This window comes from Rousettus aegyptiacus, unplaced genomic scaffold (assembly GCF_014176215.1).
Source record: "Rousettus aegyptiacus isolate mRouAeg1 unplaced genomic scaffold, mRouAeg1.p scaffold_m13_p_7, whole genome shotgun sequence".
Classification (NCBI taxonomy): Eukaryota; Metazoa; Chordata; class Mammalia; order Chiroptera; family Pteropodidae; genus Rousettus; species Rousettus aegyptiacus.
In genome coordinates this window covers 3,654,981-3,681,417 of record NW_023416310.1, presented here as the reverse complement: position 1 = coordinate 3,681,417, position 26,437 = coordinate 3,654,981, and the positions used below count along the sequence as shown (strand labels likewise).

At 41.4% G+C, this 26,437-nt stretch overlaps 1 protein-coding gene across 3 annotated transcripts in view; it reads right to left on the bottom strand.

The window, feature by feature from the left end:
- GRHL1 (grainyhead like transcription factor 1) overlaps positions 1-25,343 on the bottom strand; it is a 44,145-nt gene extending 18,802 nt beyond the window's left edge. Inside the window, exons 1-8 of one of the 3 annotated variants that reach the window (XM_016121160.2) lie at positions 25,177-25,343; positions 21,878-22,064; positions 19,412-19,482; positions 17,117-17,507; positions 15,996-16,072; positions 14,374-14,530; positions 14,066-14,177; positions 13,018-13,112 (exon numbers count right to left, since the gene is read on the bottom strand). In XM_016121160.2, coding sequence (XP_015976646.2) covers positions 13,018-13,112; positions 14,066-14,177; positions 14,374-14,530; positions 15,996-16,072; positions 17,117-17,507; positions 19,412-19,482; positions 21,878-22,064; positions 25,177-25,196 — 1,110 coding nt within the window. In that variant the 5' untranslated portion in view covers positions 25,197-25,343. Of the gene's footprint in view, positions 1-13,017; positions 13,113-14,065; positions 14,178-14,373; positions 14,531-15,995; positions 16,073-17,116; positions 17,508-19,411; positions 19,483-21,877; positions 22,065-24,432; positions 24,985-25,176 lie in introns of those variants that run through there. The other 2 variants (XM_036224733.1, XM_036224734.1) reach the window with 2 other exon arrangements.
- Positions 25,344-26,437: the final 1,094 nt, after the last annotated feature.

Sequence of the window (26,437 nt, the reverse complement as noted above, 5' to 3'; positions counted from 1 at the left end):
TTTCCAAAGATATGTCTTCAAACCTCAGTTTAAAAATGAGAGGAAAACAAAATAAAGATTTCCATTATCACAGGATTAACTGGTATAGATTTTTTTTTATTCTCAGTGCTTATAAGCGCAACCAACAAGAAATCAGATCTTGAACTAATTCGTAATGATTTTTCCAGGAAGCAGTATGGCAGCCACACAATACTGTTCACACGGCGGGCTGCTTTCTCTGTTACCCCTCAAGGGGGGGAAAAAGAAGGGGAAAAAGCCATAAGAAAACTGTGCTGAAGACACAGGTCACCATCAGAAGTTCACATCCCAGGCAATAAGGCGAAAGCAACCGAGAACAAATTTGGTAACCCCCCAACTCACCTACAATTTTGGGGCTTTATCATCAACACCAGAAACGCAGGCACGATTCCAATAAAACATGCCGACTGTCTAAAGAGAGCAGCCTGGTCTCTGAGCTTTAACAAGTGAATTTTATTTGTGGGGAGAAATCACAAAATATTTTTCACCCGCCTAATTCACAGAAAGAAAGTGTTAACCACTTGGAATTCATCAGCCAAAAGTTATAAAAATTTTAAGTAGCTGAATAAGAAACTTAAATGATAAAAGTGACTAACTTAAGTACATAATATTTTGCATGAACAAAAAGGCTGTTTCTTTTAAAATACTTGATCACAACAGTAATTGTTATTTTACATTATTATTCATGTACAAGAAAAAAACTCAATATCCAAATAATATAATCTTAATTCCCCCCCCCCCACTGAGAGATTTAGGAAGAATTTTGCGTGTTTTTACAACATCACTTCTGTAATAGTGAAAATAATTTCCTCTAACTTTCATAAAATGGTTTTCTTAATCAGTGGAATAAAAGACTTCAAAATGTGAACATTTAGATTCACTAAGAACAATATAAACCACCCTATGACCATCTGGGTAAAGTTTTCTTTTTAACTGAGTTTTTAAAGGGATAAAGTTTTTTTTTTAAGGGATCTGATTTTCGAACTAAAATGGAGTAACTAAGTGTTATGCTCCTAAGACTGGCTCGATGTGCTTCTATTTCAGGTAAAGAGTCTTATCTCTGTACCCTCGTCGCCTAGATCAGGGAAAGGAATAAATGAGCACTCCGAACATGCCATCTTTGTTTAATACTTGTCACTCGGTCACACTGCAATTATAAGGGCGCCAAGTCCCTTGACAACAGAGATTATGTGTGATTCATTTTTTGTTTCTCCCTCTTTAATTCCCTCCCCCTCCACTTCCACCCCTGATCTATGGATATTGCCATTTCCTCTTAAGAACTGGATCTCTGGAGGCGGGGAGTCTCTTCCCACGGGGTGCACCTAGGGCCCGGTGCCTCTAGCACACTTGGGGGGCCTGGCGCACCCGGGGTATGGTCGGTGGTTCCACCTTGGGCACGAACTCAGGACCTCCTGCGTGTCAAGCAGAGGTGCTAGCCGCTACACTATGGAGCCACTCCCATGTGATTCATTTTTAAAATTTCTTCCAGGGTTTAGTATATTTTTTATGTTTCTCCCAATGTCTATGACTAAATGGTTCAGAATTAAATGCTAGTAATGAGACACAGAAAAACCATGGGTATCCGAAAATCTACACATATTATCTCCACATCTTAATTTAGTAAACTTCGAATCCTCACAAAACTTTAAAATACACATAGCAGCGTCCCCCCGCAAAGAAACAAAAAAATCAACAAAAACACTTGATTAAAAAAAGTTTACACAAATTCATCCTTCTTTCTTCAACCACTAGTTGAGCGCCTTCTCAACAGTAAAACGGCTACAAATCAGGTGAAATTAAAAAAAGAGACTGCTCCACTGACACTGGGCGATTGCCAACTACTACTATCACTACAGAATCTTAATCATTTATTCTTGCTCAAAAATGTTCAACAGCTCACCACTGTCCACGTTTCTTTACTACAGCATTCAGGGTGCTTTCTGTGATGCCAATCGATCTACTCTTCCAGCCATATCTTCTACCACCTACAGTATTTCTCAAATGTAAATAAACAATTTATGTATCCTTCTGAAAAGAGAAAAAAGTGTCTTACCCTTAAAACTACATCCAGACCCTAGTCTGGAAAATACTACTCTAGTCAAACTGCTATAAAACATCCGATCACACTGCACCCCAAGAACTCATGTGGCCTTTACCTGGCTCAAACCTAATACCTAAGACAAACACTAGCACTGAAACCTCTCGGCAGCAACTGACGTCCAGAATATACTTACGGTTTTAAAAAGTCTTATCATTGAATTTAAAACATAATATTAAAAAACTCAAAAGAAACTCCAATCCCAATTCACCTGGTTCACAGACCCAAGGGTTTGAGACAAGCTCGTTTGAAGGGTAAAGTTCAAAGTCCTTACTAGGCCATGCGAGGGCCTTCAGGGTCTGGACTCTCCAGCTCCCGCCTCACATCCCCCACACCACTGCTTGCCTCGGACGTCAAGCTCCAAAAGTGTTACTTCTGCATTCGTACTCATCCCGGTTCTAGGCTCATTCTGGGCTCTGAACATTTGGCCAGTTCTTACGATACTTTAGGACTCACTCAAGTGTTACCATGAGGCACCTTCTTTGATCCTTCTAATCTAGGGGAAGTTCTATTCCTTTGTGTTTACTTCTATGACTGTACTTACTAGAGCGGCAATCTCCCCCTCTAAATTTGAGTTTTCTGAGAACTGGGCCATGTCTTACTCATGTTTACATTCCCAGAACATCCTGACAGTGTCAGCCAACAGGGAAGACATGTTCACTTAATAAATGTCCCCAAATTCCTAAACTCCAACTAAATAAAACTACACAGTGCTATGATATTTGAGCTATGTCTACTTCATTCTTACAATGTACCTGACTCTTTGGCCCTCAAAACAACCTATGAAATTGGTACCATTCTGACCCCATTTCACAGATGAGAAAACCAAAGCTTAGAGGTAGGTAATTTGTGCCCAAGTTCACACATTACTTATGTTCACATCTTTCCCCCAAGCAGATGTGAACACCTAAGTCACCTTGGTAGAATCCAGAACGCCAAGCAGCTCTTTGCACACACCGAACATTAAATAAATATTTATTGAATAAGTAAATTAACTATATATACCCTCTCAATTAATTTGGAAAAAATTATGGTACTGACATACACATATAGAGAGAGAGATAAGGTAAGTTCTAGGGCAGAGATAAATCCACGTAATGAACTATGATGTAATTTCTATTTTATCTATTCACTTTTATACTTTAAAACGTGATCTACAGCAAGTACCTTCCCATTTTAGAAATGCAGGTACTTATTTTGTATTTGATAATTAAATATGTCATTCCTTCACTTGAAGTGTCATGTCATATTGACAGGTGTGGTAATGTCTACAACTTTCTTAGATTCGAGTGTTGCAGAAGACAAGTTCCAATTGTTTCCTGCACTATGTAATGTCTGGGCCTCAACATGTCAAAGCCGACTAAACTATCCTAGTTGCCCCTTTTCCACTTAAATTCACAACAGCTACTCTGTAGAGGAAAAGAAAAACGAAAAAAGGTCCAAACAGATTTTATAAAAATATTCTGCAAGTGCAATCTTTCAAAGTATCATGCCAAATGCAATCTCTTTCACAAAGCCTTCTCTGATTCCCTTAACTGAAAGCGTGTTTCCCTAGAAATCATCAGAGCATTTTTTCAATCTCACTAATGACCTGTATAATTACATGGAGAGTGTAATCTCTTTTGAGGGCAGGCTTTATGTTCAAATCATTTTTTTATTCTCCCATAGCTCGTGGATAGAGAAGTACAGTGAATAACTTGAATGAATATATAGTTAAGAAAGTCAACTTTAAATAAAGAACCCTCATACACTGCTGGTGGGACTGCAAATTGGTACAGCCACTATGGAAAACTAAGTGTTTATCTACCATATGATCCAGCAATCCCTCTACTGAGTATTTACCCCCCAGACTTGAAAATTCAGATCTGAAAAGATAGTTGCACACCAATGTTCATAGCAGCATTATTTACAGTGTCCAGGAGATGGAAGTGGGGGAGGTAAACAGGTAAAAGGGATCAAAATATGTGATGACAGAAAGAAATCTAACTATGGGTGGTGGACGCATAATGCAAATACATGCCTTACCGTTGAATTGTACACCTGAAACTTACTGGATTTTGTTAACCAATGTCAACATAATAAAAAAAGAAAAGCAAAAAAAGCAAAAAAAAAAAAAAAAAGTGAGGAAAAAAGTCAACTCTGCAGTATGAGTTCTTAAGCCAGTTCTTCCACGTAATAGTAATAATTATGTTGCATAGAATTTCCTGTGAAGATGTTAAAAATGAGTTAAATTTATATACAAAAAAAAAAATCTCTGAGAGAGAATGGTATTTCGCTCTTGAGAATCAAATTATATGAAGATTTTTATATCAGCACACATAGCTGAGAGCATGACTACCTGTGTCAGTGTTAGACAGTTATCTGTGTATTATGATGCACAATTAGATCAAGTGAGTGCTAACTGCCTGGTAAATATATGAAAAGAGAAAAGGTCTGTTAAAAAGAAGAAAAAACAGGGTTGATTTACCTATGGAAGATGCTTCAGAAAGTTGATAAATAAAAAATGTTTTACATTTTTAAAATGCACCTAACCATGCTGTGGGCCCTAAAAACATTTACCTTTAACATGAATACCATATGCTTCGCAGTCTTGGCTACACAATACTTTTTACCTCCAGAGAGACTAGTGCCCAGCTGTGGTTGAGGCCAAGGCTCTGAAGACACAGACAGTAAACAGATGACAAGACAAAGCCAGGCCCCATGTCTCCTGCTCCAGGCTCAGTGCTCTCAAAACCACACTGCCACAGTGAAGCCCAGAAAGCTAAGGATGCGCCTGATGAAAACATTATTTGGTGAAGTAGGAAAACAAAAAAGTAATCCTCAAATAGCTGTGAGCAGAGGTTGTTTTTTGATCATGAGGCATGACATTAAAAGGTCCCTGTACTTCGAATCCAATTGGGAGTCTAAGTCAACTTCCTATTTGACTTCCTGTAAGTCATGAGATTTAGTTGATGATGGGACTGACGGATGGTGGCAGCCATCTTGGACACAGCCTGTCTGAGAGTCTTTATCATGTAAACCCACTCTAGGATTAAAATTCAGCGGAATCAAATACACACAGAATATGCATAATTTCATTCCTAGAATGTAACTGATCTACTAAATTGAAAGTAGAAACCTTAGACCAAACTTTAATTTAGCTGTCATAATCAGTCAGAAAGATGGCTCTAAAACATCTCAAAATAGCTCTTCTTAGTTAGAAACCTCCTGACAAGTAAAATTACAATGTGAAGTCAGTAACTTACCTTATTTTCCTCCCAAATCTAGTGACACTAAAGAAAATAAACTCATCATTTTCCAGTATGTTTAGAAGAAGTTACATGTCAACTGAAACCAATGGAGTGGGAAACAGTTTAAGAAATCAAGATCCAATTCTTGGCTGAAGTCTAATTAGAAAGGAACATTTATTGAGCATTAAACAGCAAACACTTAATGCTAATCAACATTCCTTCCCTTGACCCCCCCCCAAACACAAAAAAACCTGATTATCTCAGATCTTTATAAGTCTTGTAGTTCCCCTTCTTACTCCATGTGTGTAGGCCTAATTAACTGGTTAAGCCCAAGAAGGTACCGAAGGCTGAGTCATAAACTCAGAAGGAGAACCCAGTTCCACTACTAACTCATCGGACGACCCTAGGAAAGTCACAATTCCCCGCTCCTTAGATGATGTGAAGTAATTACAGAAATCCCACCACAGAATATCATCATGGACTAAAAGCTTTCGAATGTGCAACTTGTGTTATTTCTCAGCCTATCAAATGACCAGCGAGAGAACAGAAAAAGAACTGGAAGGCTGGGGGTGGGGAGGAGAGGGATGTGGGAAGAGCCAAGCGCTAACTTGAAATCTTCTCACGTCTCTGTGGGGCGTTTCCCTGAAGAAAAAACAAGGTTCTAGTCATCACCCTTACTGTTGCCACAGTGCTTCCCTTCCCATGCCGCCCACACAGCACCTTGAGTTTCTGCAGAGATTGCAGAGAGCCAGGGAAAAAGTCACCGGGGTGGGGGAGGGAGGCGCAGGGAAAGAGATACTGATTGATTCTGAAGGTACCTGCATACCGTCTTCCCTCTGTCATAGCCTATAAGCGGGACCTAGTGAACTTAAGGACACTTGGCAGATACAGTGATTTGGCACCTGTTGTCCCAAATAAGTAGAATGTTTGTTCGGAAATATGCAGAACTAGATGCAGGTGTGACACAAGGCAAACACAGACCACATTCCAGCATCTCTAGGTACAGAATAGGACAGGTAAGCATATGGGTCATAGGGGAGACCTGGCAGGCAAGCTGACTTTCAATCAAAGTTTGATATATTTTCCATTTTAAAAAAGGCTAAATAAAATCCCTAAGTAAGTGATTAATGTAGCAAATTCACTTATATTTTTACTAAAGTATTTGGAGTCTTACATGAAGATATGCCACATGAAAGAAACCTGAACTTCAAGGTCCCATATTGCCTTGAAATCTCTAGTCCTGGTAATTCAGTTACTACTATTCTGTCAGGCAGAATCGAGGCTCTGTGATTTAGCTTACAAGCAGCAAAACTGGTTGAAATGACAGATTTAGAAAACCACTTTAGATGGAATTTCCAGCAAGGACCTAGGAGAAGGAGGGTTAAAGTGACGAGCTGTCAAAATAACCAAGTTCTATAGAGGAGCTTATTGTTTCTTGACAGTGGCAGGGTGGAGGAGGGGGAAAAATCTAACCAAAAAAAAAAAAAAAGAAGAAGAAGAAGAAGAAGGAAAAACGAATTCAAGTGACAGCACAAATCGTGGCTCAATAGACACGGTGCTTCAAAACCTGTTTCACAAGATGCAGGCTTCACTACCGAACCAAGGCTTTCTTCAGCTGCCAAGTGTCTCCCTGTCCAATCAAAAACATCACGCACTTGGCCCTGACCCCAAGGCGTGTGCTACGGTAAATGCACGCTATTGTTACCTGTGATTCTAAGTTCCCCCAGGATTCAGTGCATTTTATTTTACGCCAGACGGAACCTCTGGCTTTGACACTGGAGTACGCTTTGTGACATGCTTTCAAGCTAAAGTTCAACCCACCTCACTTTAAAAAAAAAAAGTGAAATAAGTTTCAAGGAGAAATCTTCCTCGTAATCAGACCCGAAACAGTTTTTTCAAGGCAAACTTTCCGATTGCCAAGAATTTATTCTATATCAGCTTATTAAAGACATTCTCCACAAATTTCCAATCAAAAAATGTCTCGCTATTTCCAATACTGATTAAATACATTTCTATAAAGGAATGTGACTATCTTTCTGGCACTCCAAATTTTTATTTTTCATTCTGATAAACACATATTTTCAAAATGCATAAAAGGAAACTCCAGCAGTGGAATGGATATCATTTCAGAAGCATCCACAGCTACCTGAAGTTTCTGGAGGGGTCTAAGGATGCATCATAGATAATTCAGTTCAATTGAGTTAGCCTCGCATCTGCCTAGACTTGAAAAGTCTCTTATCCTTTGTTTTAAAAGTAATGATGCTTCCCGATTTCTTTTTCTATTTAGGCCAGAGAGTAAACACTTTTGTTTTAAATCTCCTGCCTACATTTAATTGCAATCGTAAGTAAGATATTGACTCACTTCTCTTGCTCCTCCCTCATTCATACTGGGAATTTTGAGTTGTGGAACAAACCAAACCTGTCCTTGCTTAATGCAACCAAACATGGCAACACCTTATTTTAATGGAGCACTTGACCGATGCTTCACTAGAATGGAATCCTTATAAATGCAAGCAATATGCTCAGTCCAAACAAATTAAAAACTACTCTCACAATGAATTCCAAATATTATGCTTAGACAAAACAACAAACTGTTATTAAACTCCTAAACCTGCATCCCACAAGCACACACAGAAAGTCTGAAGTTCAAGTTACCAGAATGGTCACGCCCCTCTGACAGAATGAACTCTGCAAGCCTCAAGTCCTTCACCAGGAACTCCATGCGTTTTTGGTGAGATGAGGGGACAAAAGGGAAAGACAGCAACGCTCCATGCAGACACAACCCCTCATGGTAAAGCTCGGTACTCTGGTTGGGCTTGCATTCTATTGCAATCCTCTTTTTCTTTTTGTTAACATGAGCCTCCGCAGGACACATAAAACATGGCTCGGAAGGGCAACCCTTCGGGATACTTTGGAGTTGCTTCTTGGGGCTGCTAGAATAGAATTGAAAGTAGAAGCTAAAGTGCTTTCACTGGCAAGGTTTTTCCTCTGGGGAATGGGACGTTTTGATTTTGTCCTGAATGCCCTGTTCCCTTCTCCGCAGACCAAGGCACCACACTGAAGGTTAAAAAACTAAAGGAACTGAACCACAAAAAGACAAAAAGGGTGTTGAAATGGACTCTGTCACCCCAAAGAGAAGATCATGCTATCAATTAAAAGATGCAGTTGCGTCTGTCTGCAAGCACTTGGACACAAATTGAAATGGAATGCTTCTGTCTGAACGGCTGGTGAAGACATAAACATCAGCCAGCTTCTGGAATACTACCACAGGAGAGACGCGCAAATCTGCAGGTTGCTTTGAGCCATGAGTGCACAATCAGTAAAACAAAATCAGACTCCACACCTAACTCCTCTGACAGCGCTCACTCCAGCAGGAGCTTGGTGCAGATCTGATTACCAGTAAGTTCTCTGCTGTTAATGTTTAAAAAAGGAAACTTCCCTATATACGGCTGTGACTGACAGTTATATCACAACAATTTACATTCTAGTCTAAGGATTTTGAAGTCACTACTGAGAAAAACGTGAGATATTTTGTACTTCTGGGGTTCATTACATCTTTAAAAGACACACTTAAGATTCATGGAGATCACAGCTACACACAGAGGCTCGCAGAGATCGCGAACTTCGCGGTAAACTCAGCTGTTCTCCTATTTGCCACACTGTCCCGTTAACCGTAAACAAACGTGCTGTTGTCCCATCACCAGACGCCCCTTCCTGTTAGTGTTACCCCAGGCTTCCTCAGAGGCGGTCGCCCAATGTGACTTGATTCCACTCAGCTATTTTTTGGTTGATAATTTCCACCCTGTGTAGTTAAACATCACTCAACTAACAATCAAGATAAATTATTTCCGGGTAGCACAACTGCTCTTCTACCACAGGAATCTATACTAGTGAATCCGCAATGCTATTGTTAAGAATTCTTACACTTTTTAATATTCTCCCATCAAGCGCACTCTCTGTCCATTTCAGAGTCCAGGTTCTTGCCTCCTCAGGTGACCTCATTTTGATGACCAAACAGCAAACACATTCCCATCTGGAGGACCAAGTGCTGAGGTACTGAGCAGGTAGCACTGCCTTACTAAGTGTGAACATAGGCTCCTTACCAGTGCCTAGCATAAAACAGCCATTCAAAGAAGTGAATTCTCTCAGGGACTGCTTTTTCCTCTATTTATTTTAGCTCTTCAAGCTTTGAGAGGCTTTTACTTTATGCCATTAACCAAATCTCAATGCTGCTGTAAATGCTTAGATTTACAATCCAAGCAAGAAATTAAACCCCAGGCCAAGATGTGCAGCATATTCAGAACTGGTTTTGGAACTATTGAACTGCGCAGAACAGATGATCACAATTTTTAAATTGTGTCTCCAAAGGTCACGATGTTATTATGTGCAGGATCTCAGGCTAGCCCACAAAAGCCTATTTAATCCACAACGTACCTGAACTACAACTCTAGTGTTTTAGCCCGAGTCTGGCACAATGTCTCGGATGTAGCAGGCACTCAAATATTTGTTGGATAAAATCATGAATTCCTGCAGCAGGGGAGAGATGCACAGCTGGCTCGGGATAACACCTTTCCGCAGTCCTCCCACCTTCCTTTACGCACTCCCTCGTGTCCTAGTCCTCTCCCCCCACAGCCACCAGTGCCCTCTCGGCTTACAAATTCTAACCTTCAGCACCTTGTCAGAGTGCCGTCTTTTAATGTTTCAAAGGTAACTGCTTTTTCTTCCTGCCAGAATTACCTCAAGCGGCTGATCTCAGCTGCACATCAGGAGAGGGGGAATCTGATTAAGTTACTTCACAATGAAATGTGAATATCTGATGAACTTTAACTTGTCAAGAGATTTCTGACTCTTTAAAAGATGTCTGACTACCCAAACAAATCTAACTTTGTGTGGAGCCCAGAAAAATGAGTGAGACAGGTCTACGCAGTGGAAAGATGAGTGCTGCCTGGGGGGCTGTTTCTAAAACATTTCTGCTTTTCAGAGAAACTTCCTTCACCACCACCACTTTCGAACTAATGACTTTTTACTAGTTCCATAACTTCTCCAAGTTTCTATGGCAACAGTAGCTGTCTAATTACGCTGATGAACGGAGTGCATATAGGGACAGTATAAGACGAATCTGACTTTGACAGTGTTTTCCCCAACCTGGAATCTAAGCCCATCTGGGATGTGCTCACCTCTGAAGTAAGCAAAAGCTACAGGGAAGATTCAGATGTCAACAGTGGGCCAGAATTCTGCTTTTACTCATTCTAGTATGGCCAAAGCATATATTGATATCTTTTTTTAAAAAAAAAGTGTGCAAGGAGGAGAAAGGAATGCCATATATCTCCAATAAACCCTTATGTTTCTGGGGGTGAATGAAGTGGAATTAGTAATCAACAAATGAAGCCTAAATTAGAACAAAAAAGTAGATACTTTCAGAAAAAGTAGTAACCGAAAAAAAACCAAAAACCTATACAAGATTTAGCATGTACATGTGTTCACTCTAGCTGCCCTAAGGCACCAATTACTTTAAGTGTAAAAACAGAAAACATCGGCTTGGCCAAGGAAAGCAAAAAATCCAGATTCTTAGTTACAGCACCACTAGAAGTTGATGCCTGATATTAGCTTCCGAAGGTCGCATCCTCAGTAAGAAATGGCACAAGCCCCTTCCAGTAGCAGGTCAAGGCTTAAAAATCAGTGCTGGAGGTCTGGAAGGGGGAATGAAACTGAATTTACCTACTGCAATTAGCGACACTATTAAGGCTCCTTAAGACACGCCTCCAACAATATTTCTCTTCAAAACAAATATGCTGAAGGCCTTCAGAATGAAACCGGCCATTATCCCTGCCCATGTCTTGGCTTTCTTTACTCCCACCCAAAAGAGTGACACATCAAACAAACAAAGCACCCTGCCCATATGCAGGGCCTCTCTGCCAAGATCGCCACACACTCTGATAAGAGTTTATCAATCCTGACGACACTCCGACAAAGAAGAGAGTTGGCACTATAGCCATTTTATTTTCCTAGGGGGGTAATGGGGATAAAATTGAGCTAGTGAACCAAGAGACTAACCCAAGGTCACAAATAAGTCAGAAAAGTGAACTCAGGTCTCACCTCCTCCACAATTTCTCAATTAGTCCCTAATGGCTAGGAGGAAGTATTTCTCTAGTTTGCTTTAAGAACAGAAGTACCTGTAGGGCATAGGGCCAACTCTTCTTAAAAGGCTGTTAGAAGCCAGCACACTGAGTCCTATTATAATATTTAAGCTCAAAATAACTGTAACAGCAATTATATAAAATGAAGTTTACTTTTCCTCCTAGTAGCTCCTATGTGGTGAATTAACTGTTTAATCAAGCACCAAACTCTGGACTAAGCAGCTGAGGACATGTGTACAGGACTGAGGTGGTCAGCATGAAAACCTTAACGCAATGAAAGAACTTTACCTTCCTCACAGACTGGTGGACCCCAGTTACAAAGTCCTGCAGTCTTAGACACACGTTTGCCATGGACAGGAGAGGCCCATAATAAAAAAGGAAAGCAACCGTGATAAAACTTAACGTGGCTCTCAAGAATACGATCATATTTTTTAAAAGCAATCCCAGAGAGTGAAAAGTGATACTCTGCAATATTTTAGCATCTAAGAGTATCTTATTCCATAATTGCTAAAATTCTTGTTGAATAAATGAATAAAATAAAATAAAATAAATTAAATAAAGAAAGAGGTGACGTAACTTTGTGCCTGGTCCCTGATACAGAAAAGTATTCCTCATAGTACACCAAATCCTAAAGATCGGCCTTATTTGAACAACTGTCTGGAAAATAATGTTTCTATTGTGTTTCGTGAGCTCCCATTTTTAAACTAATAAAAAGAAATAAATACCAAAACTCTAAGAAATTAGTGAAAAGAGGAATTCTACTAAAAGGGAAGAATGCTGTGAGAAAGGCAGAAATGAACAAAGAATAAATATTGCTCTGTTTTTCTTAAAAGGTGCTAAAAATTCCAATTACCCAGACGACCATCTGAATTGGAGGTGATGCTCTGCATGCAGAGCCTGAGGGGAAGCAGCTAAATGAGCTGTCTTTAAAGGGGCGACAGGAGACAGACTACTGTGAACGATGACTCGTACTTAAGGGCCTCTCTGAGGAAACTCCAACAGCTTCACCGACATTGTTCCCATAATCCTTACAACACGCCTGAAGGAGGGAAGAGACCCGTATTAACAGCACTTTGCGGACGAGGAGTCTGACTCCAGGCTGAGCAGTGAGCGTGGCAGGCTCCCACCACGACCGCCATGCCCCCGCTCCGATGTGCCGAAGTGTGCTGACTTTTTTGGAGGATGGATAGGAAAGGGGAGAGGGATAGTTTTATAACAGCTGGGAATAAGCTGTACTTTCAGAAAAGTGAAATAACGAAAAAAGAGAACGATCTCTAAAGAATTCAGCTGGCTCACGTGAGCGAGAAGGTAGCACAGGGCTGATGAGACGACAGCTCTTTCTTCTCCCAAAGTTCCACCCCATTTTCATGCACTTCATGATTTATGGCTATAACCTATTTCTTAGCAGAGCTTATTCTGTTTCTCAGCAAAGAAAACATGTAGAACTGTAAAAAATATCGGCTGTCAAATCATTAAGCTCCACCCACCACCCTCAAACAGCCCGAAGTTTAGGATCCTGGACTTCTGTACCAACCTTTGCTTCATCATTAATGTCCCAAGTGAAAGAAATGGCATTATAAGCAATCTCCTCGATGTTACTGATGGTATTGAAGCTTTCTTTATAGTCAGCTAGATGAGTGATGAAAAGAAAAAGAAATTTGTGATTTCTTGTTCCAATGTGTAATTATAGCAGTTCACAGCAAGATTCGGTTTTTTATGTAATCACCTCTGGATAACTTAAATTAACACTCTATTGGGTTGAAAAAACTTCAAAAAATGAAGAAAAATAATTTTTGTAATACAGGCAGGCTTAGATATAATTTTATCTCATTATAATATCAAAATTAGGATATTTACGACTAAAAAGTTTATATAATTGTCTCAAGGTCACAAAACTAGTTCAGAAAACTAGAATTAGAATTCAGTTCTTTTAATTCTTTTGAAAAGAGAACATGAACACTACAAAAGGCAAAGAAAAGAAATAACACTAAGATTAAGAGCTATCTTATGATACAACAGTTTTATATGAAAATTCGAGAGTAGGAGTTTTCATAAAGCTACCTCACTGACTCTGGACTGGCACAGGTCTGCTGCTATACCCCACGTGATGAATCTCTGGGTCTATTTACAGAGAGAGGAGCTCAGCAATGTAACTCAGCACGTAACTAGGCAAGACTGCTAGGTAACTGCACATCAGCAGTATTTTTTTACTTGCTGATTGGTTTTTTCCCTCCACCTTACTATCATCTTCAAATAATCAGAATGAATCTCTTAAAAAGACATTACCCTTCAAAAAATTTGCAGACCAAAAAGCAGGACATTCTTATGTGAGGTGGCTATGTACAGCTTATGGCCCCAGTGTCATATGGAAGGCCACTGCATGGGGCACATGTCCTTATGAAGGAAGTAATGTTAAGAGCACTGATTCCAGGAGGCCAAGGACAGTGTCTGGAACGGATCAGTAGCTGGCATAAAAACTCAAATGCTTTCGGCAGGAAGCTGATCACTGCCAAAAATAATTGGATTTAGAGAACTGGATGCTTGCACCTCTGGGAATAAAAGCAGGCTCTGGAGCTACTTACCTATGTCAATGCACCTTTGTTTAGCTGTGTGCTGCCGGGAGTGCCAGTACTTCCAATGCCTTAACTGATCTTCCCTGCTTTTGTCTTCAGCAAAAACCACCATGATCACACTCTACGAAAGAGAATGTACACGACAACATAAAGACACTAAATGGTGAGTATCTTCTGGAAAACGTACTCAGTGTCAGATTTTACAGTTAAACTGGCTTGAAACTGCCATTTTGGATCTTCATTTCGATCTGCTTCCAACCTGGAAATATTAAGCTCTGACAGCTCTTCTAGAGAACAGAACTAAAAGCAGAACTTACTCGCACTTTGCTGATGGGATGGTGGATTCCCTCATTGCTGCTCACTTCCTTTAAGGTAACAGGATAGAACTGGCCTTTGTTCAGGTATGTCATAGTGCTGTCTCCCGGCTTCTGTCGGAGTGATTTTGAGGCTTCTAGGGTATATTCAAAGTTGTTCCTGAAGGACAAAAACAGTCACAGATCTCTAATCCATTCTCTGGGAAGCTCTCTATATGCTTTAGCTCAATCTTGAAATGCTTCAGCGTGGACACATGCAAATAGCAGACTACCAGGAAACAATCAACTGACCATGTCCTATTATAAATGGCATTTGCTACTTTTTCCCAGCTAAATATAATCTTAAGCAACACAGAAATTCTCAAATTTCTCAGATGGACTACAAAATGCCTACTAGAAATTTCATGAAGTACTGCTAACCACCAAGAGTTTGGAGGCTAAGGATATTAAAGATGCTAATAAGTGAAAAGGACTTCGGAAGGAAATCTCATAAGACATGCTGTCAATCTGCTATTTACCCAGCAAAGGTTGTAAACAGGTGGCTGGCAATCTTCTGATCAAATTTGATTTGGTCAGAGCAATGCTTTTATGTTGTTTTGCCTGTACTTTAAATGTCTTCAGATGGGCACCCCACAATTCTCTACGTTTCCTGTTACCTTACAGTATGATCGTATACGCCCCTGAAGTTGCTTGATAACCTGTCTAGGTGAGGGGTTGGCAAATTACACCTCTTTTTGTAAATAAAATTTTAAAATGTATTGAAATACAGTCACGTCCTTTGTTTACACATTTTCTACGACTATTTTTGTACTAAGGCAGCAGAGCTGGGTAGTTGCAACAGAGGCTACATGGCCCACAAAGCCTACAGTATTTACTGTTTGATCCTTAATGGAAAAAATTCGCCAACCCCTGTCCTAGATCCTAAAGGCATTTCAGTTCTTGACTCCTGAACTTGAGAGACAAGTCTTTAAGGGAAGTCTTGATTCCCATAAAATTCTGGACTTTTAAATAAAACTTTTTTAAAAATTTCAAAACACATACACATAAAAAATACATAAGACAAAACTATAAAATGAAATCCTAGATGCCAATAAACCTGAAGATGTTTACATATGCTCATAATTAACTTGGAAAATATTCATATTCCAAGTAAGTATGAGATATTATTTTGTGAAGTTTAAAGAAAATGGTTAGGTCAGAAAAAAGTTGACTTCATTTATTTTACCATTAGTGAGGCTAATTAAAAAATAAAAGCCTTTATCTACCCGATGTTATTCCTAAATTCTCACAGAATTATACACTTTTGGAAACAGAAGAGCCCTCAGAGATCGATCCAATCCCCTCATCTCTTAAGATTCCATTCTACTACCATGGCATAAAGAAACCAAAGGAAAGAAAAAGCGCCAGCACCAAGAATTAAGAAAATATGAAACACAGCTCAGAATTCAAAACTGAATGCACTGAAGCAAGTGTCCTCTAGCAAAGAAAGAGTTTACCACAGCAACTGTAGGAAGATACAAGAGAAAGCCCACTAAAGCCACCTCTGATTTTTCAGTATCAAATTAACAAAAAGAAATGTCATAAAAGCTGAAAGTTAAAAATCAAATTAAAAGAACAACCATTACCCAGAAACACTGTCAAAAACATAGTCCTCTGAATTCATGCCAGGCATCCGCAGACTGAGCTCCGAGGGGAAGAAAACCTGAAATATCAACGCAATGAGCCACAACTATGTAACTGGTTATCAGGCTTACTAAAGACCAAGTCTGGCACAGCACGGCGCATGGGGCTTACAACAACCCACTGCGCTTTCGACATTTATTTGAAAATAAAAATTTTAACTCTGTGAAAACTTTGAAAATTGAAAAGAACGAAAAATATCCGTTTTCTATGTTGCTCAATTAAATTAAAACAATCGAGGTAGGTACTCCCACAGAGTACTCATCCCGTTCCGCTTCCCCACACATTCCAATTCTGTTCAAATTCTAGAATCTGCAACCAAAATCTGAAGACTTTTAGCAGTCTGCACTATCATTGTACCAAGTTAAGACAGGGTATCGAGTATGCACATGGCTGGCTGAACTGGTGTGCTCTCTCAAATGAGTTTACTACTCTACTCCTATCTTTCTAGGGAGAGAGATGGGCCCTCATCCCTACCCCCACCCCCACCCCCACCATTAAAGAGTTTCAAACATCTTCAGTTCCTCGTTTTTACCTGAGTAAGGTGTTCATCACCACAAAACCCTCAGAAGTATCTGCAGTTCATTTGTAAATGTCACACAGTGCATTTGGCATTGAGATCCATCTGCCTCCCTGACAATGCTACCAACCCAGAAACACCAAGCAAATACATGACAGATCGTCTCAGATTAAGTAAGACCAGTTGCAGGGAGCTTGTTTTGTTCTAGAGAAAAAGTTGAAAATGGACTGTATGGATATATTTGTTGTCAATGGAAAATTATGTATATGGTTCTTTTTCTCCTTATCCAGCAAATCACTTAGCTGAAATCATAATTGTTAACTCAGCTGCTGGTAAGATTAGCCATGTGCTCTCGATAATAATTTCTGGGTTTATAGGTTTAGTTTACAAATTATACCCATGGGGCTTTTCTCTTTAAAAAAACACTTTTGTTCCTAATCCATTCGTTTTAGGCTGAGTTTCAGGCTTATATAACAAGGAAGAGGTGGAACCCGATACTTATACAAACACACAGCCATCTCAGGAAGATGCTTTTGTTTCCTGTACCTCCTGAACGCCTTCCTTGAAGGTCTCTGAGAAGGTAGAGTCTGGAGTTCGCCTTTGAGCATTTGGGGGTTGAGCACCAGAGCTGAACTGGTCAGTATTAAGGTTCCGGTCGAAAACCACCACCCGCTCAGTGGGCTCAGGATGATACACTCCTGGGGGGATTCCTGAAGCAAAGCCGTGGGGCTGGGTTTCTGTCTTGATGGAGTGGGTAGGCATCGTTGCTATGGAGACAGTGACTGTTGTATCAGGAACTGTTAGATGGCCTCTCTTATCAATGCCCAGTTGGTTGCCATGAGGAAGGACAATGTTAAATGGCACATTTTTCAGAACTTGCACTCTGTTTTCTCCAGCAGAGATGAGGGACTGCTCAGTCACATTTGGTATGCTGTTTCTTTAAGGGAAAAAAAAAAAAAAAAACCCTATGTTTTTACAACTCAATGCTGATACAGTTCTTTGACAATTTTTATTTTCCTAATGGCATCGGGCTGTTGGGTCCTATGCAATAATAATAATACACTTGATAGAAACCAAATAAATAGAAAAAAGCACAAAAACTCAATATTAGAGAAAGAAAAAAGACTTCATAGTTATAGGTCAAGTAAAATAAAAAAGTAGTAAAATTTCATTTGAATACTGAGCACTCGGAGCTCTCCTCTATTATACTTTATTTCCCATAATCCTAATAACATCATATTTCATTATAACCCTGAAGCTACAAACATGGTTGGCAGGAACAGTCTCGGATGGTGGGTCACACACGGACTCTAATGTCAGACAGCCTCAGCTCAGATTCTGTGTGACCTTGAGCGACCTACTTCATCTCGTAGTAACTACATGCTTGTGTGTAAAATCGTGTCGTGAGGCTGTGACGAGGGAGGATAAAACGAGATGATACACTGAAATGTGTGTCACAAGGCCGGGCACATAGAGCTCAAGAAGTATGAGCTGTTGTTACCAGTCGCCACTTCTCCTGGTACTTACGCTTGCTTATTTGACTTTCTCTTTCACCAAAAGAAAACTTATGATTACACTGCACCAGTAATGTAATGCACCAGTAATGATTACATTGCATAAAATTACTTTTGGTTAATTAAATATCCTGGGCAATATAAGATGATTTCTAGTCCAGGGTAAAATCAATGAATTTGCAGGGCCCCCTCAAATCATATAGGCTGATGATACCTTTAAGTAAAAAAGCAATTTGGCAATTTCGTACATTTCAAGATCAATAACATATTCAAACTTTGAACTATATATTCACACCTAAGAATTTATCCTGAGGAAAAAAAGAAAAAGCTATCTAGAAGGTTGTTCACTAAGGCTTTAGCAGTAAAAATCAAACATAGCCTTAATGTTAAGGATAGCTAGATTTTGCTTTAAATACTCAGCAAAAATAAATTTAAAAATTAATTAATTTAAAAAGTTAGAGAAGAAAGAGTATACTAAACAGGAGGAATTATGTTGGTAACTGTAGAGGCTGGTAATGATACATGTGTGTTTATACTATTTCTCTACTTTTGTTATGTTTGAAAATGCCCATAATAAAAAGCAAACAAAAGCCATAAGCCCTTCACCAAAGAGTAATGATGAAGATTAAAACAGTAACATGAAAAATATTTATCAAACGTACAAAGCAGAAGAAGCCTCACTACTGCATCCTATCCATGACTGTAACCACCACCACAGATAGATAAATACCTCCTCAGGGCAGTGGAATTCTGAGTGATTGTTCTTTCTTTAAAAATGTTTTACTCCTTTACAGTAATAGAACTCAGGGTAATTTAAAAGGTATATTTACTTTTTTCATAGCCATAAAGGCTTGATTTAATTTTCTCAAAGTTTTAACCTAAAATATTTTTTAATTAACTTCAATAGGAGATTGGACTACAGTTGAATGTACTTCAGTAAGTCTTGCTTAGGCGGTTTTTCAAGATCATTGGTACTTAACTTTTTTTAATGGACCTCCACCATAGCTACATCCTTCTTAAGAGAGCATCAAAGACAAATCAGCAACTACTTATGTTATTATTAAAAACATCCCTTTGGAAGAGAAAGTTAATGCTTTGTTTTCCAGAAAAGGCAATTATGACTAAAGAAACTCCTGACTTCTTAGAGTAAGAGAATCATGATTAGTAAGAGGCAAACCAGTAATGAAATGTGAATTTAGATAGTTAAGAGTCCAACTTAACTATCACTTTCACTAGTGCTTGTTCATTTAAATAAACTCTCATCTTATTGGCACAGAAATCTGGTATTTGTCAAGAGTACTAGTTTATGCTCTATGTTAGACATTACCTTTTGCTGTGATCTGCCTCTGGGTGCTCAACATCTGCCTTTGCTGTTGATGACCTCCTCTCTCTTGGAACCTTAGATGGTAACACATATGACAGCCTTTTATTTTTCGGTAAGTTCAATCATTCATATGTCTACTGAATGCTGGGGAAACACGATGAATAAGACAGTGTCTGCCCCCAAGAGCTTACGATCTGGTCATCAGGTCGATATGTAAAAGCCAACTGTTAATTAGTGGCCAAATAAACTCAGGGCATCACAGTCTTACTATCATTGAGTCTGGGTTTTATCTCTTAAAAGAAATATCTGGCTGGGTTTTACCCATTTACCTACCTATGTAAGGTAATAGAGAAGAAACTACTGAAAATGCAACTGGGCTCTTTCAACTTTCTCGCTGTTCTTCTTTGCTACCTTTCCTTTCAGAGCAAATAAATGCAAAATCAAAGGGATCAGCCAGGTAACAGTGCACTCCCAAGATCCAAATGCTGGTTTCAAATGATAAACTTCTTTAGATACTCTGGGATTCATATCGCCAATTATTCAAAGGATAAATCAAACTCAGTTTGTTCTATTCTTTTTTTGATTCTGCTCTTCTTTGTACAGAAGGTGAAAGCAGGCAAACACTGTGTGGTACACTGCAGACATCAATCCAACTGAGACGTGGTCCCAGCAAGACTGCTAAGAAGTTTGAAACTGCTTTTCAATGTGAATGTAGGAATTCTCTTCTTACAACTTGTTTTACCCTTAACGACAAAATAAATCGTTTCATGTAGTAACAATGTGCTTTTAAAGCTTTACCAAAGTTATTATGTAAAAATGACTGACAGTTATGGCCAAAAAACTGAAACAAATAAGTCAGTTCATGAAAAATAAATAACCCTATACCTATCAGAAGAAACATGACATAGAGCACTAGTAATATTGTTACCCTTAATGGACAGACATGAGGATTTACCTTCTCTTAAGATGTAAAATACCTTCAGGATCCTTTATTTAAAACATACACACACAATCAGTGCAATCAGCAGTCTTTCTGGTACTAAACTTGTTGGTTTCCTCTCATTCTCAAAAGTTTCAGTTAAAAATATTTAACTTCAAACTTCATCATAAGTACTTAGGAACTTACGGTTCTTATACTGATTGAGTCAATAAGACATGCCACAAAGAACAGATATATAAAAAGTTCTACTTCAAAGGAGCCCTTCATGACTACACTTCCCAGGCAAGGGTTTTTCTAGCATCATTAGTTACTATACAAGATTCCATTCATAGTCAAAAAAATACTTACCTCGGTCTCTCAAACTCAATAAGCTGGCCACAAGACCTCAGACCAGAAAATAATTAAAATCTTTCATTTAGGTCCCACCCTAATTTTGATCAAACTATCTTCTTTGCTTTTCCCTCTCTGCATTCCTTATATTCAAGAAAGAATACAGTGCCAGAATACAACAAAAGGCAGGCAATTGGTCAATCTAGGTGTAAGTATTTGGGAGTTGATTATCCTGTTATTTTAAGTTTTCCATCAGTTTGAACGTTTTCAAGACAAAAGCTAGGAAAAATAAACTGTAACGTGTAGCCATCCCCACATATCTGCTATTGGTCAGAAAGGAGAATTGCCAAAGTGAATCCAGCGGGCAAAGCGCACCCCACAGGGGACAGCATGGCACACTGGCGAGAACGCCTGGCACGAACCAGACCAGGCCGGGAATCCCAGCTGCAACACTTAGTAGTTGTGAGACCTGAGAACTTGATTGTTCTCATCTGCTAACTAGAGATAACACCACCTATCCTGCAGGGATTCTGGAAGCATCAGAAGTAACATACACATTGTGAACACAGCTAGCATAGTGCAGGTAATCCGGAAGTGGTAGGTAGTGTTATTAGGACAATGACAATGACACAGATCAGTGCCATCATGTCCAGCTATGAACACCATGCAAAACCCCAAGCAGAGGAGGGACTATATTTAAGACTCATCCAAATCTCCAGAAACAGGCAACAAAATGGATCCTGATCTTAGAACTAGGAAGTCCAAGACCAGAAAATAGTTTTTCATGAATCTTAGAACCAAATCAAATCGAAGGCTCTGTAATATCATTTGGGGAAAAGGAAATCACTCTGCCTACACAGGAATGAACCACTGCCCACTCTGATGGCACTAAGAACTACCTTTGAGAAATGTTCGATCTCAATAAGACACATCTTCCATCTTCTTTTATGATAGCTTTACTTTTCAGACGGAGCCAGAACAGCTGGCTACTTCACACAATTTAAAAACAACTCTTTGACTCTGTGATCGCAGACTTTCAGCTTTGAACCATAGTAATTCAAAGTACTCATTAAACTATTTATAGTCACTACAGAAGCAACTTGCATTACATTCCACCAGCAAATTACTGTTTTATACGCAGCTGAATCAAGTGCATCGTGGGCTGTCGTGACGGGTTTTTAAAGAGCAGGTGAGCCTACCTTGTAATAGTCATAGAGCAAGCCCAGCGCAGCGGCACTGTCCTCATCTCCATTGATGCTCATCATCGCTTTGGTTGCGGCAGTGAGAGGGTTTTCCAGGAAGGATTTCCAGGCTTCATCCTCGCTAGTGTAGGAGCGCCGCTGCGGATAAAGCGCTTCATTCTGAAGAACCAACACTGGCCGTTTGCTTCAGAGAAATTAGAAAAATATTTATCATACTTTTCTACTGCGAGGCATCATAAGCTCATTTGCAAAGGACCAAACAACCAATTAATTGATGTGTGTGCCCATAAAGCAGTCCATTGTTTCATCAATGACCCTAGTAAAGTAAATTAAGACAAGACCAGAAGACAGCTTCCTTAAATGCAGGCCAATGGGTCACTAGTAAGATAAAGGGCATTTAAACATAGGGAAACTTGCAGTTAACTGACACAGGGAACCCAGGATATACTATTTGGCAGGAAAAAACCAAAACGCTCCAAGAAAATGCAGGCTATTCAAACACTGCACGTAAACGAATAATTTAAGGACAACATAATGTGAAACAGAACGCTTATTCTTTTTGGACATATGCAATCAAGACTGTACCCTCTTAAAGATGAGAATATATGGTTCAATCATCATGCTGCTACATGTTATTTCCCCCTTTCTCCTGCTGATACTATGCCTTAAAAACTTTCCTACCCATGAACGAGGGGGAGAGGAGGAAGGAGCGGAATGAAAAAGGGATACCTCATTTAATCCTCCGGGGTATATGAGAAAGTCAGAATATTCTACTGATTACCAGCAGATTGAGCATGGAATGTGGCCACAGGGGACTGTAAATCAATAAGGAGGCATAATTTTCTGGCATGGGAGTTAACTGTTTATCTTAGAGATAAACACTTAAGAATCTACAACATTAAATGAAGCCACTGAACAGATTTTAAAGAAAATATATGGAGGAAGCTTTTAAAAAAATCTTTACCAGTTTTCCAAACTGGACAAGGACTGTTTCATTTTAATACTGTAGTTTTGTGGGAAAAATCCAGAAAAATCAATGTAGCTCTTAGTAAACTCTTATAGAAGACTTAATTTAAAAGATTAAAGCAAACATTACTGATCCCAAAAACTTAATATGTAAACAGTCTCAACAACTGTTCAGTTGGTACTATTTAATAAGTCAATAAAGAAAAAAAAATGGAACACCACCTCCAGCAAAATGAAGGATTTTTTTTTTTAAGGAAAAAAAAATTTAAATGTTCAGAACTGCTCTGAATTATCACTCTTCTAACAAGCAAATTTAAGGATCAGTTCTCACTGCAACACAAAAATGAAATATGTAAACGGCCTAAAGGTGACCTACCTACTGTAAAAGTGAATGTAGAAAGACTGATTATCTTTTCAAGTAATCAACAAAGGTTAGGATTTGGCAGTCACCCAGGCCCTTTAAAAACAGATTTAGAAAAAGGAGAACATCTTTGGAAAAGGGGTGTGTGTGGGGAATCCAACAACCTAATTTATCTTCTGTCAAAATTAAGTCTTATTTCAAAGCCAGTGTTTTACCCCTATCTAGGCATAATCGTACCGTATATTTGGTAGAAAGAGAAGTCTTAAAGTGGTGTACTAGTTTAACATAAAACAATGGGTTGTTCAAAGCAGACCGTCTGTTTAAAAATGAAGACTATTTATACAAATTTAAGAAAAAACAAATATACAAAGAGGCATTTCCTATGCCATCAGGAGCAGAGTATAACAGCTACTGAACCAGTAGTACCTTGGGTGATTTACTGGTGTACTGCTAAGCTATTATTAATAGTGTAATAGCTACTTCCAAAAGATTATGACAGCACTTGGCTCATTCAATTCCCATAATGCTAGTTTTTCAGCTTCTCTTCTTCTCCCACGCCTATCCCAAATTTGTAGAAGCAACAAAAAATAAATAAAATATTTTTTGCAAATGGTTGTGTTTGTGATCACCCTGAAGGTGTGTCTCACATTTCCAAAGTGTGCCTAAGGCCAAAATTTAGCTTTGGAAATCTGCCTTATCTAAACTATAGGAGAGAAATAAACATGAAAGCAGCTGCCTTTCTTAGTCTGTTTCCTTATATGACAGGCTATTGCTAGTCCCAAAAGGCTCGGCACTGCCTTGGGGGGATCTTAAACCCTTCATCAATGATCTCGCAGACTTCCAAAATACTATATTTTTCAAGAGACAATTTAACTGCATATTCTACAACGAAAGATAAATCTATTTAAGATATTCCATACATATCTAACCTTCTCATCCAGAAAAAGAGCACACTTAAAATGATCATTAGCAAATAATTATAAAACTGGGCGGGGTACCTCTCTGTGCTAGGTATACTGATCTGAAACATACTAATTGGTTCGGTGTGACTTAGTTTTAAATAAATTTATTTTGGAACGATTTTATATGTACAAAACAGCTGCAAAGAAAATACAGAAATACCCCTCATCCACTGTCCCCTGTTAACGTCTTACATTATTACTACGTTACATTTGTCAAAATCTTTCTTTAATCACAAATTCCGAAAGGCGTGTTGGTACAGCACCTGATTTCAAAGTTTCATCCCCTCGTTCTTTTCCGAGTATTCTGAGTTACAGTAATCTGTAATTGCCATCAATGATGCAAGTGGCACAGTAATTCCGGCAGCAACTTTCTCACACGGCCGGCCAGGGAAAAGAAAATGCCGGGACGCCGGAGCACGTCAACTCTTCCCTGAATTTCCCCTTTCGGAAGTTCTAGCAGGCCGGCCCAATGACACACGGTTGAGCGACAAGAGATCACCTGGAGACCTCGACCTTTCCAGCCGCGCGGCGCGTCCCAAAGAGCTCCACGGACTCCACTGAGCAAAGACCCCCGAGAGCGACCCGGACGGGGGGCACCGGGCGCGGGGCGCGTCCGCCGCGGGGGCCGCAGCCCTCCGGCCCGCAGGCCCGAGTCTCCTTCCGCGCACCCGGGCCCCTAGCGGGGCAGTGAGGGGCGCGCCCGTGAGGGGGTCGCCCTGCGAGGACGCGGAGGGGGGGAGAGGGGCTCCTCTCCGGAGCCGACCCCCACGGGCGAGGGTCCCCCCGGGGGGCTTCGGTGGAACAAAGGCGGGGGGTGGCGCTGAGAGGCGGAGGCCCCGCGGGGTCGACGACAGGACGCGCGAGCCGCGCTCGCGCCGCGCCCGCCCGGCCTCGCGCCGCGCCGCCCGCTCTCGCCCGGCCCGGCCTCGCGGCAGGTGCTGCCGGCCCGGCGCGCGGCGGCCGCCCGGGGCCGCCGGGCCGGACTCGCGCGCCCGCGCCTCACTCACTTGTCGTACTCCTGTGTCATCGCGCTCGCTCGCCGCTGCCGGGCCGCAGAACTGGACTTTCGGGTTGGGACAGTACACCCGATCCGGGGGGAGGAGGCGGCGGCGGCGGCGGCGGCGGCGGCGGCGGGTCCGGAGCGGCGGCCCCGACGGGTTGGGTTCGCTTTTCTCGCTCTGAGCCGGCTCCGCGCGGGCTGCGCGCACTGGGCGCCCGGGCTCGGCCTCCCATTGGCTGGCGGCGCGCCGGGCCGGGGCGGGGCCTCGGGGCCGGGCGGCCGGCGGCTCCGCCTGATTGGCCGGCGCGCGGGGCGCCGGGACGGGGGCGACGGGGCCGAGCGGCGCGGGCGGGGGCCGCCGCGTCCGTGTGGCGCGCCGGGAGCGGACCGGAGTGGCCGCGCGGCTCCTGGCGCGCACCTGCTGCCCCTCGCCGGGCCCCCGTGTGCCCACTCAGGGGCACCCGGCGCCACGTCGCCGCTCTGCCCCGCCGTGGCGCTCCCGGCCGCCCACCTGCGGGACAGGCCGTGCCTTGGCGCCGCCTCCCCTGGCGCTGGGCACTCGCCCCCTTCCCCCAAAGCCCTCCGCTGCAGCAGTGATGGAGCCTCCCCACCCGCAGCCGCACCTCTTACGGGCGCCCAGCAGTCCGCCGCTCGGCCGCCTCGGGCACCTTCCCGCCTAGGGGGACTCTGAAGGCCCCGCCCTCCTCCTGTCCCCTCTCGCGTCTCCTCCGTACGCGTCCACTTAATTTCTGAGCCCCCAGGCTTTTACCCGAGAAACGTCAGATGTCTCCCTCCTCGCCTTGCCCACCGTAGCTGTCTGGTTTTCCATCCTTCTGCTCATCCATCTCACATTGTCCACTATGTGACAGTCACTGGACAACTGCGACAGTCTCCTAACCGATGTCTCCTGTCCAGGGTGAGGCCGGTGTGGGTACCAGCAGATTGCGCTCATCAGCCTCACGTGAGCGGTCTTGTCCAAGTGCCTGTTCCTCCACCTCCCCCCACCCCGGGCTCCACCCCACCGCCATCCCCCACCCGTCTCCCACTTCTAACCTCTACCTACCCCTTAGCCCTCTCAGAACCCCCGTTTGGGCTTCAGCTCCCCCCCTCCGCCTTCCCCTCCAGTGCACCTTCCTCAGGCTCACTCCTACCCACTCTGCTCCTTCTAGCAGCCCTATTGCCGTCCCACTCCGTACCACCCCGTTTCCATTCATTTCCACCCCTACTGCAGGCTCAAAATTGTCCATCCTGAGCTGAAGCTCCCCTCT